The sequence below is a fragment of the Solea senegalensis genome, linkage group LG21 (assembly GCF_019176455.1).
Source record: "Solea senegalensis isolate Sse05_10M linkage group LG21, IFAPA_SoseM_1, whole genome shotgun sequence".
Lineage (NCBI taxonomy): Eukaryota > Metazoa > Chordata > Actinopteri > Pleuronectiformes > Soleidae > Solea > Solea senegalensis.
Window position 1 is genome coordinate 15,107,085 of NC_058040.1, and position 11,554 is coordinate 15,118,638.

The 11,554-nt window shown below is 39.7% G+C and overlaps 2 protein-coding genes and 4 non-coding genes across 6 annotated transcripts; all 6 read right to left on the minus strand.

The window, feature by feature from the left end:
• Positions 1-691: 691 nt before the first annotated feature.
• On the minus strand, positions 692-4,622 carry nkx6.1 (NK6 homeobox 1). The gene is made up of 3 exons (XM_044012587.1): positions 3,810-4,622; positions 3,416-3,588; positions 692-2,082 (listed from the first exon to the last, which is right to left on the minus strand). Exons 1-3 carry the CDS (start codon positions 4,381-4,383, stop codon positions 1,801-1,803), a joined length of 1,029 nt encoding a protein of 342 aa, XP_043868522.1. The 5' UTR covers positions 4,384-4,622; the 3' UTR covers positions 692-1,800.
• Positions 4,623-7,618: 2,996 nt separating this feature from the next.
• Positions 7,619-11,314, minus strand: rpl17 (ribosomal protein L17). The gene is made up of 7 exons (XM_044012956.1): positions 11,291-11,314; positions 10,804-10,854; positions 10,578-10,618; positions 9,805-9,939; positions 9,521-9,619; positions 7,984-8,175; positions 7,619-7,694 (listed from the first exon to the last, which is right to left on the minus strand). The coding sequence occupies exons 2-7, from the start codon at positions 10,841-10,843 to the stop codon at positions 7,647-7,649; spliced, it is 555 nt and encodes a 184-aa protein (XP_043868891.1). The 5' UTR covers positions 10,844-10,854; positions 11,291-11,314; the 3' UTR covers positions 7,619-7,646.
• On the minus strand, positions 7,766-7,835 carry LOC122758755. Its single transcript, XR_006358182.1, has one exon. It is a non-coding gene; the product is annotated as a small nucleolar RNA SNORD58 (small nucleolar RNA).
• Positions 8,272-8,338, minus strand: LOC122758757. Its single transcript, XR_006358184.1, has one exon. It is a non-coding gene; the product is annotated as a small nucleolar RNA SNORD58 (small nucleolar RNA).
• Positions 9,689-9,758, minus strand: LOC122758763. The gene has a single exon (XR_006358190.1). It is a non-coding gene; the product is annotated as a small nucleolar RNA SNORD58 (small nucleolar RNA).
• LOC122758756 lies at positions 10,693-10,759 on the minus strand. The gene has a single exon (XR_006358183.1). It is a non-coding gene; the product is annotated as a small nucleolar RNA SNORD58 (small nucleolar RNA).
• Positions 11,315-11,554: the final 240 nt, after the last annotated feature.

Consider the following 11,554-nt stretch of genomic DNA (forward strand, 5'->3'; position numbering starts at 1 on the left):
GCACGCACTCCATATCTTACTGCCTGCTGACGTCACAATAAGAACGATCTATTAATTTAATTTGCACTTTTTTTGTCCTGAATGTTTTTTTAAATAATAATTATCATCATTATTATTACATTGTTGTTGTTTAACGTGCACGCGGCCCGCTGCTGCTCAAACACCGCGCAGACCAAACTAAATAAAATAAATTAATAAATTATAATCTCGCGTTTTTTTTCCTTCCTCGTTTCATCTGCTCTTTTTCGTTCATAAATTATTTTTTTTATGACGCGACTCTTCTTCCGGATCCACGAGTGATGAATTAAAAAGCAGCTGCAGCTGCTGCTGCGTTGCTTCACTGCGTTTTTCAATCTGACGCGAGATGAAACGAGAAAGAAAAAAAAAATATATATATACATAAATAAAAGATAGACACATTCATTTTAGAATTTTAAACTGCAGCAGCTCACATCAGAGAATCTGATCAGTTCATCAATAATCAATGAATTAAATCAGACGTTTCTCTGTTCGAAATAAAACAAGAATTATAATAATAACAATAATAATAATAATAATAATAACAACAATAATAATAATAATAATTTTAGCCGCTACAGCTAAAATAAAAGAGTTTTCGATACTAATGAATTAATGATGTGATTAGAAATGACAGTGGTGCATTGAACAACAGTCACGTGGTGGAAAAACATCAATCAAACCTTTGAGTTTTTATTAAATAAAAGTGCGTCATACATGAACCCGCCAAAAACACATAAATAAAACCTCACGCGCTGTCTGTGTGTGTGTGCGTGTAGATATGTACAGGTGATGCGTTCACGGCCTCCTCCTCCTCTTTCTCCTCCTGGTGTGTGAGCACTGAGTGATGAGGCGTTCACGGACCGCAGGAGCAGTTTTTTTGTTCCGTCCAATAGAAAAATTCTGAATCTGTACAAAAACAGTTTTTACACACAAATAATTCACTGGAGTGTTTCTCTCTCTCTCTTTTCACTGCTTTTTTTTACACGAGACAATCTGTCCTCATGTCCTTCGGTCTTCATGACTTTCAGTCCTCATGTCCTTCTGTCCAGGGGCGTTTCAAAGGAACTGGGGGTCCCCCAAGTGAAAAGGGAATCTGGAGGCCAATCATGAATTAAAATTCAACGTAAAAGAGTTGCAAACACAGACTCTCATCTCGGGTCAGATGTTGCAGTTTTTCCAGCCTCTGTTTCTTATTTTGAGCTAAATTGAAGGGGATTCTAATAAAACCAAGTTATTCTTATTCACGGTTCGTTCAATATCAAACGAATAGATGTGTCTGCACAATCGTGAAACAACTTGACGATTAAGTAGTAAAAAATAATTCTGAATGAACGGCGTTTAAAAGTAATACAAGTAAAGATTGTGAGTAAATTCACCTTCAAACTTAAGCTAACAGTGTTTTAAAATGGAACATTTTTAAAGCTGAGAATCGCATTAATGTCCGCCATGTTTTTGGGGATTTAGAAAGGTCATGTGACCCCAGATTTTCGGCCTCCTGGTTCACGATAACGTTGACTTTCCGATATAAATGATCATGCTTCACTTTTAGAATGAAATTGAATGAAAACTGAATGAGAAGAGCCTGAATAATCATTTACGATTATTTGAACTAGTCATGTTGGGGGGGCCCTTTCAGTCTGGGGGGGGGGGCCCTGGGTTAGCTTAGTGTTCCCTGTTGTAACACCCCTGCTTCTGTCCTCATGTCCTTCTGTCCTCATGTCCTCGGTCCAGCACACTTGTCCTGCTCACAGCATAGCGTCCCCCGCGTGGAAGATTCAGTTACGAACTGTCGATCTCCGACGTGTGGAGCAGAAGACCCGGAACCAGACTGGGACCCTGACACTGACCGGGACCTGGGGCGGGTTTGTGCTTCTTCAGCAGCTGTGTGATCTTCTCATCATCAGAGTTCGGGTCCAGGGGTTTGTTGTAGTCGTCGTCCTCTTCCTCGTTCTCTGACGTCCCCTTCAGGCGCTCCGTCTCAGAGTCCTGCTTCTTCTTGGCTGTGGCCATTTCTGCCGCGTGCTTCTTCCTCCACTTGGTCCTCCTGTTCTGGAACCACACCTGACACACACACACACACACACACATCTGTCAGATTTATCCTTCATTTATTAATTTTTATGCTTCTGTGAAAATTGTAGATACTAATAATTATTTGTTAATTATTAAAATAATTATTACTTTGATTATTAACCAAGTTAACAGTTTTTTTCCCTGAGTCAGAGTTAAATATGAAGAGGCAGCGTTCAGTTTCTCTGCTCCACAGATATGGAACACACTCTTTTATTTAATCACTGCTTTATTATACTTACAGTATTCAGCTTTCAATTTTAAATTCTTATTTTCTCCCATTAATTCATTTTTACCTTCATATTATCTTTTTTGTCATGGTGTTTTTTTTATTTATCCTGTAAAATACTTTTTTTTTTCCTGTAAATATAATAAAATATAAAAATGATGCATTCAAGGTCACACAACGATAAAATGAAGCCCATGTTAAATTGATGAAAAACAGCCTTATTGAGCTCTTTAAACCTAATTAAATTAAAGAAAAAAATGATGATTTTCTTATCATGTTCAGTAACTCAAATATCCCACCGCAGTAAAAGTACCTGAAGTACCCAGTAGTCAGTGGAGAAAGTACTGCGTTCAGCATGTACGGAGGAATCATAATCAGATTATATTAAATTAGATTCTCGTCCCACAGTGATGCGATTACTGAAGCATTAAAGGAAAATTGAGGATAAAATGAAGCTCAGGTTGAAATGATCGAAATGTCTCATAAAACCTGATTTAATTCATTTAGAATCTTCTTTATTTTGTTTATTTAAAAAATAGACAAGTATTTCACTGCAGTAAAGTACTGTGTTCTTAAACATCTGGATAAAATTAAGATAATGGTAAAAAGTGATCGAAAGGCCTCATTAAACTATTTATTTAGATGATTTTACTCATCTCAGATTAAATGAAAAAATAGTCTCATGTTCAGTGATGAGGTACACAAATATCTGAATGCACTAAAAGTACCACAAATACATGTACAGAAGAATTTCAATTACACATTATATACTGCATTTTGTAAGTATATAATTAAGATCATATTAAATTGATCGAAATGACTCATAAAGAGGTTTTAAATGTAATTCAATTATTGTTTTTATTTTTTATTTTGAAAAAGGAATTAAAGTGCGCAGAAAAATTTGCATCAGATTTTTTTATTATTTTGACTTAATTTAAGTGACAGTAATCGGATTATTTAAATGTTAATTCAGGAGGTGATGTCGGTATTTTGTAATATTTAATAATGTGAAACGAAAAAAATAAATTGTGAGAAAATATAAAAAATATGTTTACTGTTTATAATTATTATATTTGTGATATGACTGGTTCCTACCTTGACCTGGCTCTCGGTCATTCCCAGTGAATAAGCCAGTCTCGCTCTCTCTGGACCCGCCAAGTACTTGGTTTGTTCGAAAGTTTTCTCCAGAGCAAAGATCTGTTGTCCGGAGAACGTGGGCCTGGTGTGTTTCCTCTTCCCGTCTTTGTCCAGTAACACGGAATTTTGATCTGAAAACAGGATAAAAAATACAGGAAAATAGTCATTTTAAAATTTGTTTGTTTTTTTATAAAATAATTCTTTATTGCCAGAGTTGTTTTTTCCCCGACAGTTCTTGAATGTGTCACAGACTCTCAGGCCTCTTGTGTTTTTATTTTTATTTCATTCTCAATTTATTTTATATAATTCATTTTAATTTTATTTCGGCTCCTGCTGCTCTTCACAAACTTACGGGGCGAACACTGGAACCTCGCGTCCCTCCAGTGCGGACTCTGCATCACCCCGGGCCAGAAGATGGGCGTCCTTCCCGGCAGCTCCGCCAGAGGCTTCGGGTACCGGGCAACGGCCACGGCGGCGGCGGCGGCGCTGGGGCTGAAGTAGAGTCCGGGCGGCGGTGGCGGCGGACTGAGGCTGCTGAAGCGGGGCAGCCCGGACAGGAGCCCCGCTGAGGAGGAGGCGGCGGCGGCGGCGGCCGCGGCCACCGTGGCTGTGGTGGCGCAAGCGATGGGCCGGTTCAGGATGTCGTTAATTCCGTGCGGGGTGGCGGAGGAACTCTGCTGCGGAGAACCGAGCCCCGAGGACAGACCCGTGGAGCTCTTGATGCCCGGGGAAGACACGGCCATGCCGCCCGGGTTGGGGGAGGTGGTGGCCGGGGAGGTAGAGCAGTTGGGGCCGCTGGAGGAGAGCGGGTACGCCGGGTAGAGCGGGGTCTTCATCTCGGTCATGCTGTGCAGAGCAGCCAGAGGCGGCGTGCTGAGGAGGAAGGCGCTCTGTCGGGACCCGTCCATCTGACCCACCGCTAACATCACCGCTTCTCTGCGGGCTCCGGGGGCAGCTCTGCGGCGGCTCTGAGCGGAGCCTCAGGCCCCGGAGCACCTCACTCTGTCCGGACTCTACTGCAGTACGAGCCGGTCTCCTGTGGAGCCACGGCCCATGACAGCTTCACTGACTCCCGCTGGAGTCCGGGTCCAGGTCCGCGGTCCAGCTCAGAACCACAAACACGGAGAAGAAGCTCTTCAACAAGTTCAGAGGAAATAAAGAAGCTCAGCTGCGGCTCAGCATCTGACACAAAGTTTCAGAGAGGGCGCGGTCCTGATTGGCTCAGAGGGCAGTGACGTCACCACGAGGGGGTTCAGGACAAGCTCCTGATTGGACGTGAAGCTGCGGGACAAAGATGTTCCAATAGTTTTAAAATGAAACTAAATCACATTAGATTAGATTCAATTATATTCTAATTATTCAACTATTATTATTTTATTATTAATATTATTATTATTGTATTAAAATGTTAAATATTATTTGAGATTCTGATACATTCGATGATGTCATTATTCAGTTATTACAGTGGCCCTGATTCTGCGAGCACGTGACGCTGATGATGACGTCTGTGATGGGGGACCTTGAGTTCTGTCAAGTAAAAGTAATTGAGTTACAGTAACGGATTACCTGTAATCCGATTACAAAATGACACCATAACGGCCCCTGTTAAAGTTTAAAAAAAAGGGTGTAAAACGATTACATTCATCCATTCAATATTTTTAATTTATGAATTAGATTTTATGAATTTGTGAACTAACTTAAATCTACTGTAAATATTTTGAGAGAAAAATAATTTGCATAAAAACAAAAGTGAATGTCGACATGTTGGATTACACAAAAGTAATCAGATTGCTCTGCAGGATTTGTAATCAGATTACTGATTAGAAAACCGTCCACTTTAATGACACATGCAAAATTAGAAATTAAAAAATAACCTCATATTAAAAAGCTTCACAGTATTTGTCTGTTTTCATTAAGTGATGAGAGAAAAAAAGAATTTAGTTTTTAATGTTTTAAAATTAAAACAGAGTTTATTTTGTAGCTGTTCAAATGTTAAAGTGCACATTTATCAAGTGTTTGCTTCTCCTGGAAAACAAAACGTCAGAGACGGAGAGGAAGAAGGAGGAGGAAGATGAAGGTGATGAATCTGAAACCCCTTCAAATCAAACAAGGAGGAGAAACAAACATTAAGAGGAGAAAGAAGAAAATCAGAAGAGAAAAAAGGTGATGAACCACAAATACGGAGGAGGAGGAAGATGATGAAGAGTGGAGTGAAGAAGATGAGGAGGAGGAAGGAGATGAACCTCAGCCTTCTTTCAAATAATGTCAAAAATGAGGAGAACAAAGAGAAGAAGATGAAGAGGAGGACGATCAGAGGGAAAAGGTTAAAACATGAAGTATAAGGAGAAATCTGTTGCTGTGTTGAAATGCACAGGCGAGGTCACAAAGGTCACAGAGTGTCTCGACAGAAAAAAACATGACTGATCAACAGTTCAGTTACTGATCGGGAGGATCCACAAGATCAAAGATTATTATTTTAAACAATTTATTATTTAAAATTATATCAATAAATCATAAATGTTTTACATACCTGGTTATACGTAATATAAGTGATAAGTGAAACGTGACCTGTCTTTCATTAATAATCCATAATAATCTACAGATCAATCAGTGACTGAGTTTCTGCCAGAAGAGAAAACTGAGACGGTGTCACTGCGCCCTCCTGTGGTCACCGGCAGGAACAACACTGAAGCCTGGACTGACTCAGGCAGAAATTTAATTATAAAAGTAATTGTTATTTAATTGTAAAATTACTTTGAGCGTCAGTTTTTTAAAAATCTTAATTAAAAATGATAGAAATATTGTAGACAATACCTGCAGACCTGCAAGAACAGCAGAGTCTCACTGAACACTGAGTGAGTTTGTCCATGTTTGTATTCAGAGTTCAAAGTTAATTTTATTTTACACTTCCTGTCACCTGCAGAACAGAACAAACAGCACGTCACCTCTCAAACAAACTGAAGTCTGGCTGAAAAGGAGACAAACCTAGAGCATCTAAGGATCATAATTATAAGGTGTCATGTCTTAAGTACCAGATATAGCATCATGAGGTTTGCTAATTACAACATCTTATAGTTAACTTACAACCTCATAATTATGACTTTGTATCACTAATGTCATGAAAATATGACAAACTACCATCAAATAATCATTAAGTACAATTGTATGATTTAGAGTTGCTACTTCATACTCTCGATTTAATATCCCATAATTATGCTGAAAGTGTGCTTCCTTCTGTGGACTCAGTTACATGTCAGCCATGTTTGTAGTTTTGTTGGAATGCAAAACAAAGTGCTAATATTAAGCTTTAATGAGCCAGAACCAGCACACAAATAAAAATATTAACTCTCAGAACTAAATTGTTTCTATTGACACCACCTCAACCAGTGGTCACAAGATATTTTTTAATAAATGACCATTATTTTGCACAGATTTGGGATTCATTTATAATACATATATTAAAACTACTGGAAACTAGTTTACCATTACAAAAAATAGTGGCCGTTACAGAAATGTTATAAAAAAAAAAGTCAAATGCAATTTTAATATTTGGGTTGTTTCATTTTGTTTGAGCAACTGTGAGCCACTGTAAAGTGACACAGGAAAGTCAGTATGAAATCTTTACACGTTCATGAATTAATAAATGATTTAAATACAAAAACCAGCACTAATAATGCTCATTAGTTTTTACTTGAAACCACCTCTAGCAGGAGGCTTGCCCACTGTCAGCTGATTATTTTGATTGAAAGTAGTGTCTTTTGGCTATTCCCACCCGCTCTACTCTCCACGGCACAGTTTAAGTACATTTTCACTAGCATAACACCTGTTACCAGGAACTATTTTTGGTAAATGCCACAGCAAGGTTCCAAAGGCCTGCCAAACTGTAGATCAGTTCAAACTACTAACAAAAACGTGGGTTAATCTCCAACTAGCAGGAGTCTGGTGTTAAGTCACTAGTCATTTATGTGTGTGCGTCACCGCAGTTTCCCGCAGCTGTCCAGTGATGACTCCGCCCACGTTACTCAGATACTTTTTAGTAGCGAGATGCAACCTAAACCGTGTCGCACCGAGGCGAGTAGAGCCGGTGGAAATACGCCATAAGTTACCTGTGCAGGTAAGTCTGAGGTAACTGTACATCAATAATGAGAAGAACCAAAGAGCTGAGTAATGTTTCCTTTTATTTCAATTTTTACTCCCGCGCCATCAGCTTCTGCTTCTTCAGCTTCTTCTGTGAAACCTAAAAAAAAAAGATGAGACGACAGTTAGCGGACGTCGCAGGTCAAAGGTCACACAATGTCAGAGGCCGGGGCTGCTCAGATTTTTTTACAAGTTGTTTTCATGGTGAATCCAAAGGTGTCCTAAGAAGTCATCAGTGCAGCCACAGTGAGGCGGCGGTGAGTTCAGGCACTTTTAGTCGTTACAAAGATTCCAACATCCACTTGTCTAATATCACTAAAAAACGACCGCCTGTTCCTGCACCTGAACGCACCGCTCGTCTGCTCCTGTAATAATTCAGCGGACTGTACCTTTTTCTTCTGGGCGACCTCCTCCTCTGGTTTGGGGACGATCTGCTCCTTCTCCGTCAGGATCATCTCGATGTGGCATGGCGAGCTCATGTAGGGGTTGATGCGACCGTGGGCGCGGTACGTGCGTCGCCTCATCTTTGGCGCCTTGTTGACCTGGATGTGCTCAATGACCAGAGAGTCCACGTCCAGACCCTGAGAGACGGAGACAGACAGAGAGACGCAAGACAAAAACACAAGTGAGCCTTATTTTCACACACGATACAGAAACATCTTGAGTGAAGTCTTGTGACTGCTCAGCTTTGTTGTGTTATTTTCATGGTTAATACAAAGGTGTCCTAAATGGTCATCATTGCAGTCACAAAACACTGTTTTCACAGTGTTAAAACAAATGTTACAACAAACTACCACAGCCTGTGAGAGACTCATCAGCAGCAGATGACTTAACAAAGACATTTAAACACTTTAAATAAAGTCAAGTTAATGTTTCATTCATGTTTTAATCCACACTTAGAGCAAAACCAGCAAACTGTCTCCACACAGAAACTTTCCCTTTACACAATATTTCTTTAATACATTTGGAAAACGCTGCCACATAAATCCACCAAAAATAGATGAGACCATGTGAAGCATGTGCATAAAGCTAGCAGGGTTACGGGTTAGATTATAGATATGGGACTTGGACATATTTTGTTTTCTTAAAGTTGTATATTGGTTTTATACATAAAAAAACAGGGGTAGCATTTTGAGATTATTTAACACTGGGACTCGCCCAAGTCCATGTGGATAAAAGGCCAATATGATACATTTGCAGATTATCCTCGTGTGCACAGGCCCATAGGCAAAAAAGGGGGCAACATAAGATACTTAAAAATCTTTCAATATATTGGTCACTTTATTCAAATGTGGAAATATTTGGCTACTTCATGTCAAAATCCTCATCCTAGCCATAATCCTGGAATCGGCTATAGTAACAGGAAGTAGCAGCGTGTTGTACATGCATTGAACATATCAGGTTTCTGGTATAGATCAGACTTCACTTTATTTTTCAAATTTAGTATCAACATATGCAGCACAATCTGATAACATTAATGACACTACAAGCGGATAAAATGGTAAAACACATTCTTTCTAGAGCTGCAACTAACAATTATTTTCATAATCTATTAATCTGTCGATTATTTTCTCCACTAACCAATCCGATTAATCAATTATCAAAACAGTTGGAAATTAATTTATTAATCAATGAATTGTTTCAACTCTCTGCTGCATCTGCACTAATGTAAACTCTCAATTGTGCTGCTTTTATTTTAGATTATTTGAACTTGTCCATTTCCAGAAGGGTTTGAAAAAGCTACAAGTAATGACATCACACTGGACTGTTTCTGCTGCACAGGTCAAAACCAGTTTCCTGTCAAGTACAATTTCATTTAACACCCTTTCTATTAGAGCTTGATTTTTAATGGATGACAAGTTACAGGTCACATAACCTCACAGCATCTAATGACCCCACGAGGCATTTAACTCATATTTAACTCACCTTGAGCTCAGCGTTGCTCTCAGCGTTCTTCAGCATGTGCAGCAGGAACTCGGCGCTCTTCTTGGGCCAGCGACCCTGAGTCCAGCCGAACTGTTTGGCCTGAAAAGGGAAGAAAGAAAACTCATTAAACGTTCTTTTAATAAAGCAACAGTGGGCAGAACCACAGCTGTTGCTCAGATTAAAATGTTTTTTGTTTCATCTTTAATCCAAAGGTGTCCTAAGAAGGTCATCACCGCAACTCCAAGAAAGTAAATCACGCACAGTGATCTTTGTCCCTGGCTCACCTGTGCACAGCGTCCAACACCTCCGTTGTAGCGACGGAAGGGGACACACTGGTGCTTGACAACGACATCCCTCAGGTACTTGTTGGCCTTGCGGATGTGCATGCCTTTGATGGCCTGAGCTGTCTCACGGGTGTTCTGTTCACATCACAAGAAGCAACACAGGTCAAATGTCTGAAAGCTACTACTCTGTTACTGTTAATAGATAGAAAATAAGATACCATTTTAAAAATTATTAATTTTCATGTTTCATATTGAAATATTTATTTGAACGTAGAAAATTGTTCGACCCTATTCCACAAGATTGAAAAAATAAAACACAAATAAGGAAAGGACTGTACAATGTTCCAATCTACCTTTAAATATAAAACACTGATGAAAAAAGTATCAGCAAAGAAGTTTAACCACTTCCTACATGGAAAAAATATAAGATAGCTGCCTCAAAGTATCAGAGACTATTCTTTGATTTAATCAACACAGCGTGAGAACATGGAAACAAACAATGATATTATCACTAATGCGGGCCTACATTTAACTTCATGTGATCTCAACATGACTGGTCTCCATCCAAGATTTTAAATGTCAAATGTTAAACACCAGACACAAGGACGACAATATATTTACAAACTGATATTTTGACCCACCCTCTAGCTGTAATTCTATTTAAGACCGTCAGTCCGAGAAGTATAACCAACACTTGTTTTACTGTAACACTATCACAGACTGACAAAGGTTCAGTCCACCTGTTTCCATGTGTCCAATCAGCATCAACTTACCTTAAAGTGCACCCGGAGATTGGAGCCCCGTGCCTTACAGGCTGAAACACAACAGACACTCAATGTTAAAATCTGACTATTGATCTGTGTGTATATTTGTGTGAATGTATATGTGGAGGCTCAGATTCTAACGAGTGTTTTCATCATTAATCCAAAGGTGTCCTAAGTAGTCATCACTGCCTCATACCAGGCGGAATAGAATCCCGAATAAAAAAACTGTACTTACACTTCGTAGGGTTCTCGGGGTCAAGAGAGTAGCGGACCATTTTCAGAATATCTGCAAAGAAGGAAGACGAAGAATTGAAGTTTCACGTTTCATATGCAGCAGCTAGTTAGCATTAGCACTAGCGCCCAGGGCCAACAAGCGAACACAACAAATCCCGGCAAACGGCACAGGGCTTAATAAAACACTTACACAAAAGCGTATACTTAATCACTAAAATAAGCCGGTGTACAGGGTTAGGGTAAGGGAGTCATGCAGTTTTAACTATCCGGCTTCAACCACAGCCAACATGGCGGACAGGTAGTGAACCGACTTCATGACAAATATCAAAGCATTTCAGCGAATAAAACGCTCCAGACACAAATATCTGACATCACCAGATATTTAAGAAGGTAATGGTTTAAAATGTGCAGTTTAAAGACCGGGATGAATAAGATTTAACGTAGATTGAAGGCAGATTGTATTCCCATAAACTGAGCAGGGATCCTACCTCTGTGGCCGCGGAAGGAAGAGGAAGTGCTACGGCTTGCGCTCCTCTTCTTCTGCTCCCCCAAAGCACGAGCGCCCTCCTCCGGACAGGAAGAGCAACAGGCAGAGACAGGAACTGAACATACTGCTTTAGTTTGTTCATTTTAGAGTGTTATGCTGTATTAATTCATGTTCACTCGTTTTTAACAATATATTATTTTATATGTATTATCAGTCAGTCATCATCTAACCGCTTTATCCTCCACCAGAGGGTCGCGGGGGGTGC

Coding starts and splice junctions, on each gene's coding strand:
- nkx6.1 (XM_044012587.1), bottom strand. CDS start 4,383: ATGTTAGCGGTGGGTCAGATGGACGGGTCCCGACAGAGCGCCTTCCTC. Junction 3,589..3,809: donor GAGGTTCCAGTGTTCGCCCC/GTAAGTTTGTGA, acceptor TCCTGTTTTCAG/ATCAAAATTCCGTGTTACTG. Junction 2,083..3,415: donor TGACCGAGAGCCAGGTCAAG/GTAGGAACCAGT, acceptor TGTGTGTGTCAG/GTGTGGTTCCAGAACAGGAG.
- rpl17 (XM_044012956.1), bottom strand. CDS start 10,843: ATGGTCCGCTACTCTCTTGACCCCGAGAACCCTACGAAGT. Junction 9,940..10,577: donor ATCTCCGGGTGCACTTTAAG/GTAAGTTGATGC, acceptor TGATGTGAACAG/AACACCCGTGAGACAGCTCA. Junction 8,176..9,520: donor AGAGCAACGCTGAGCTCAAG/GTGAGTTAAATA, acceptor TCCGTCTCTCAG/GGTCTGGACGTGGACTCTCT.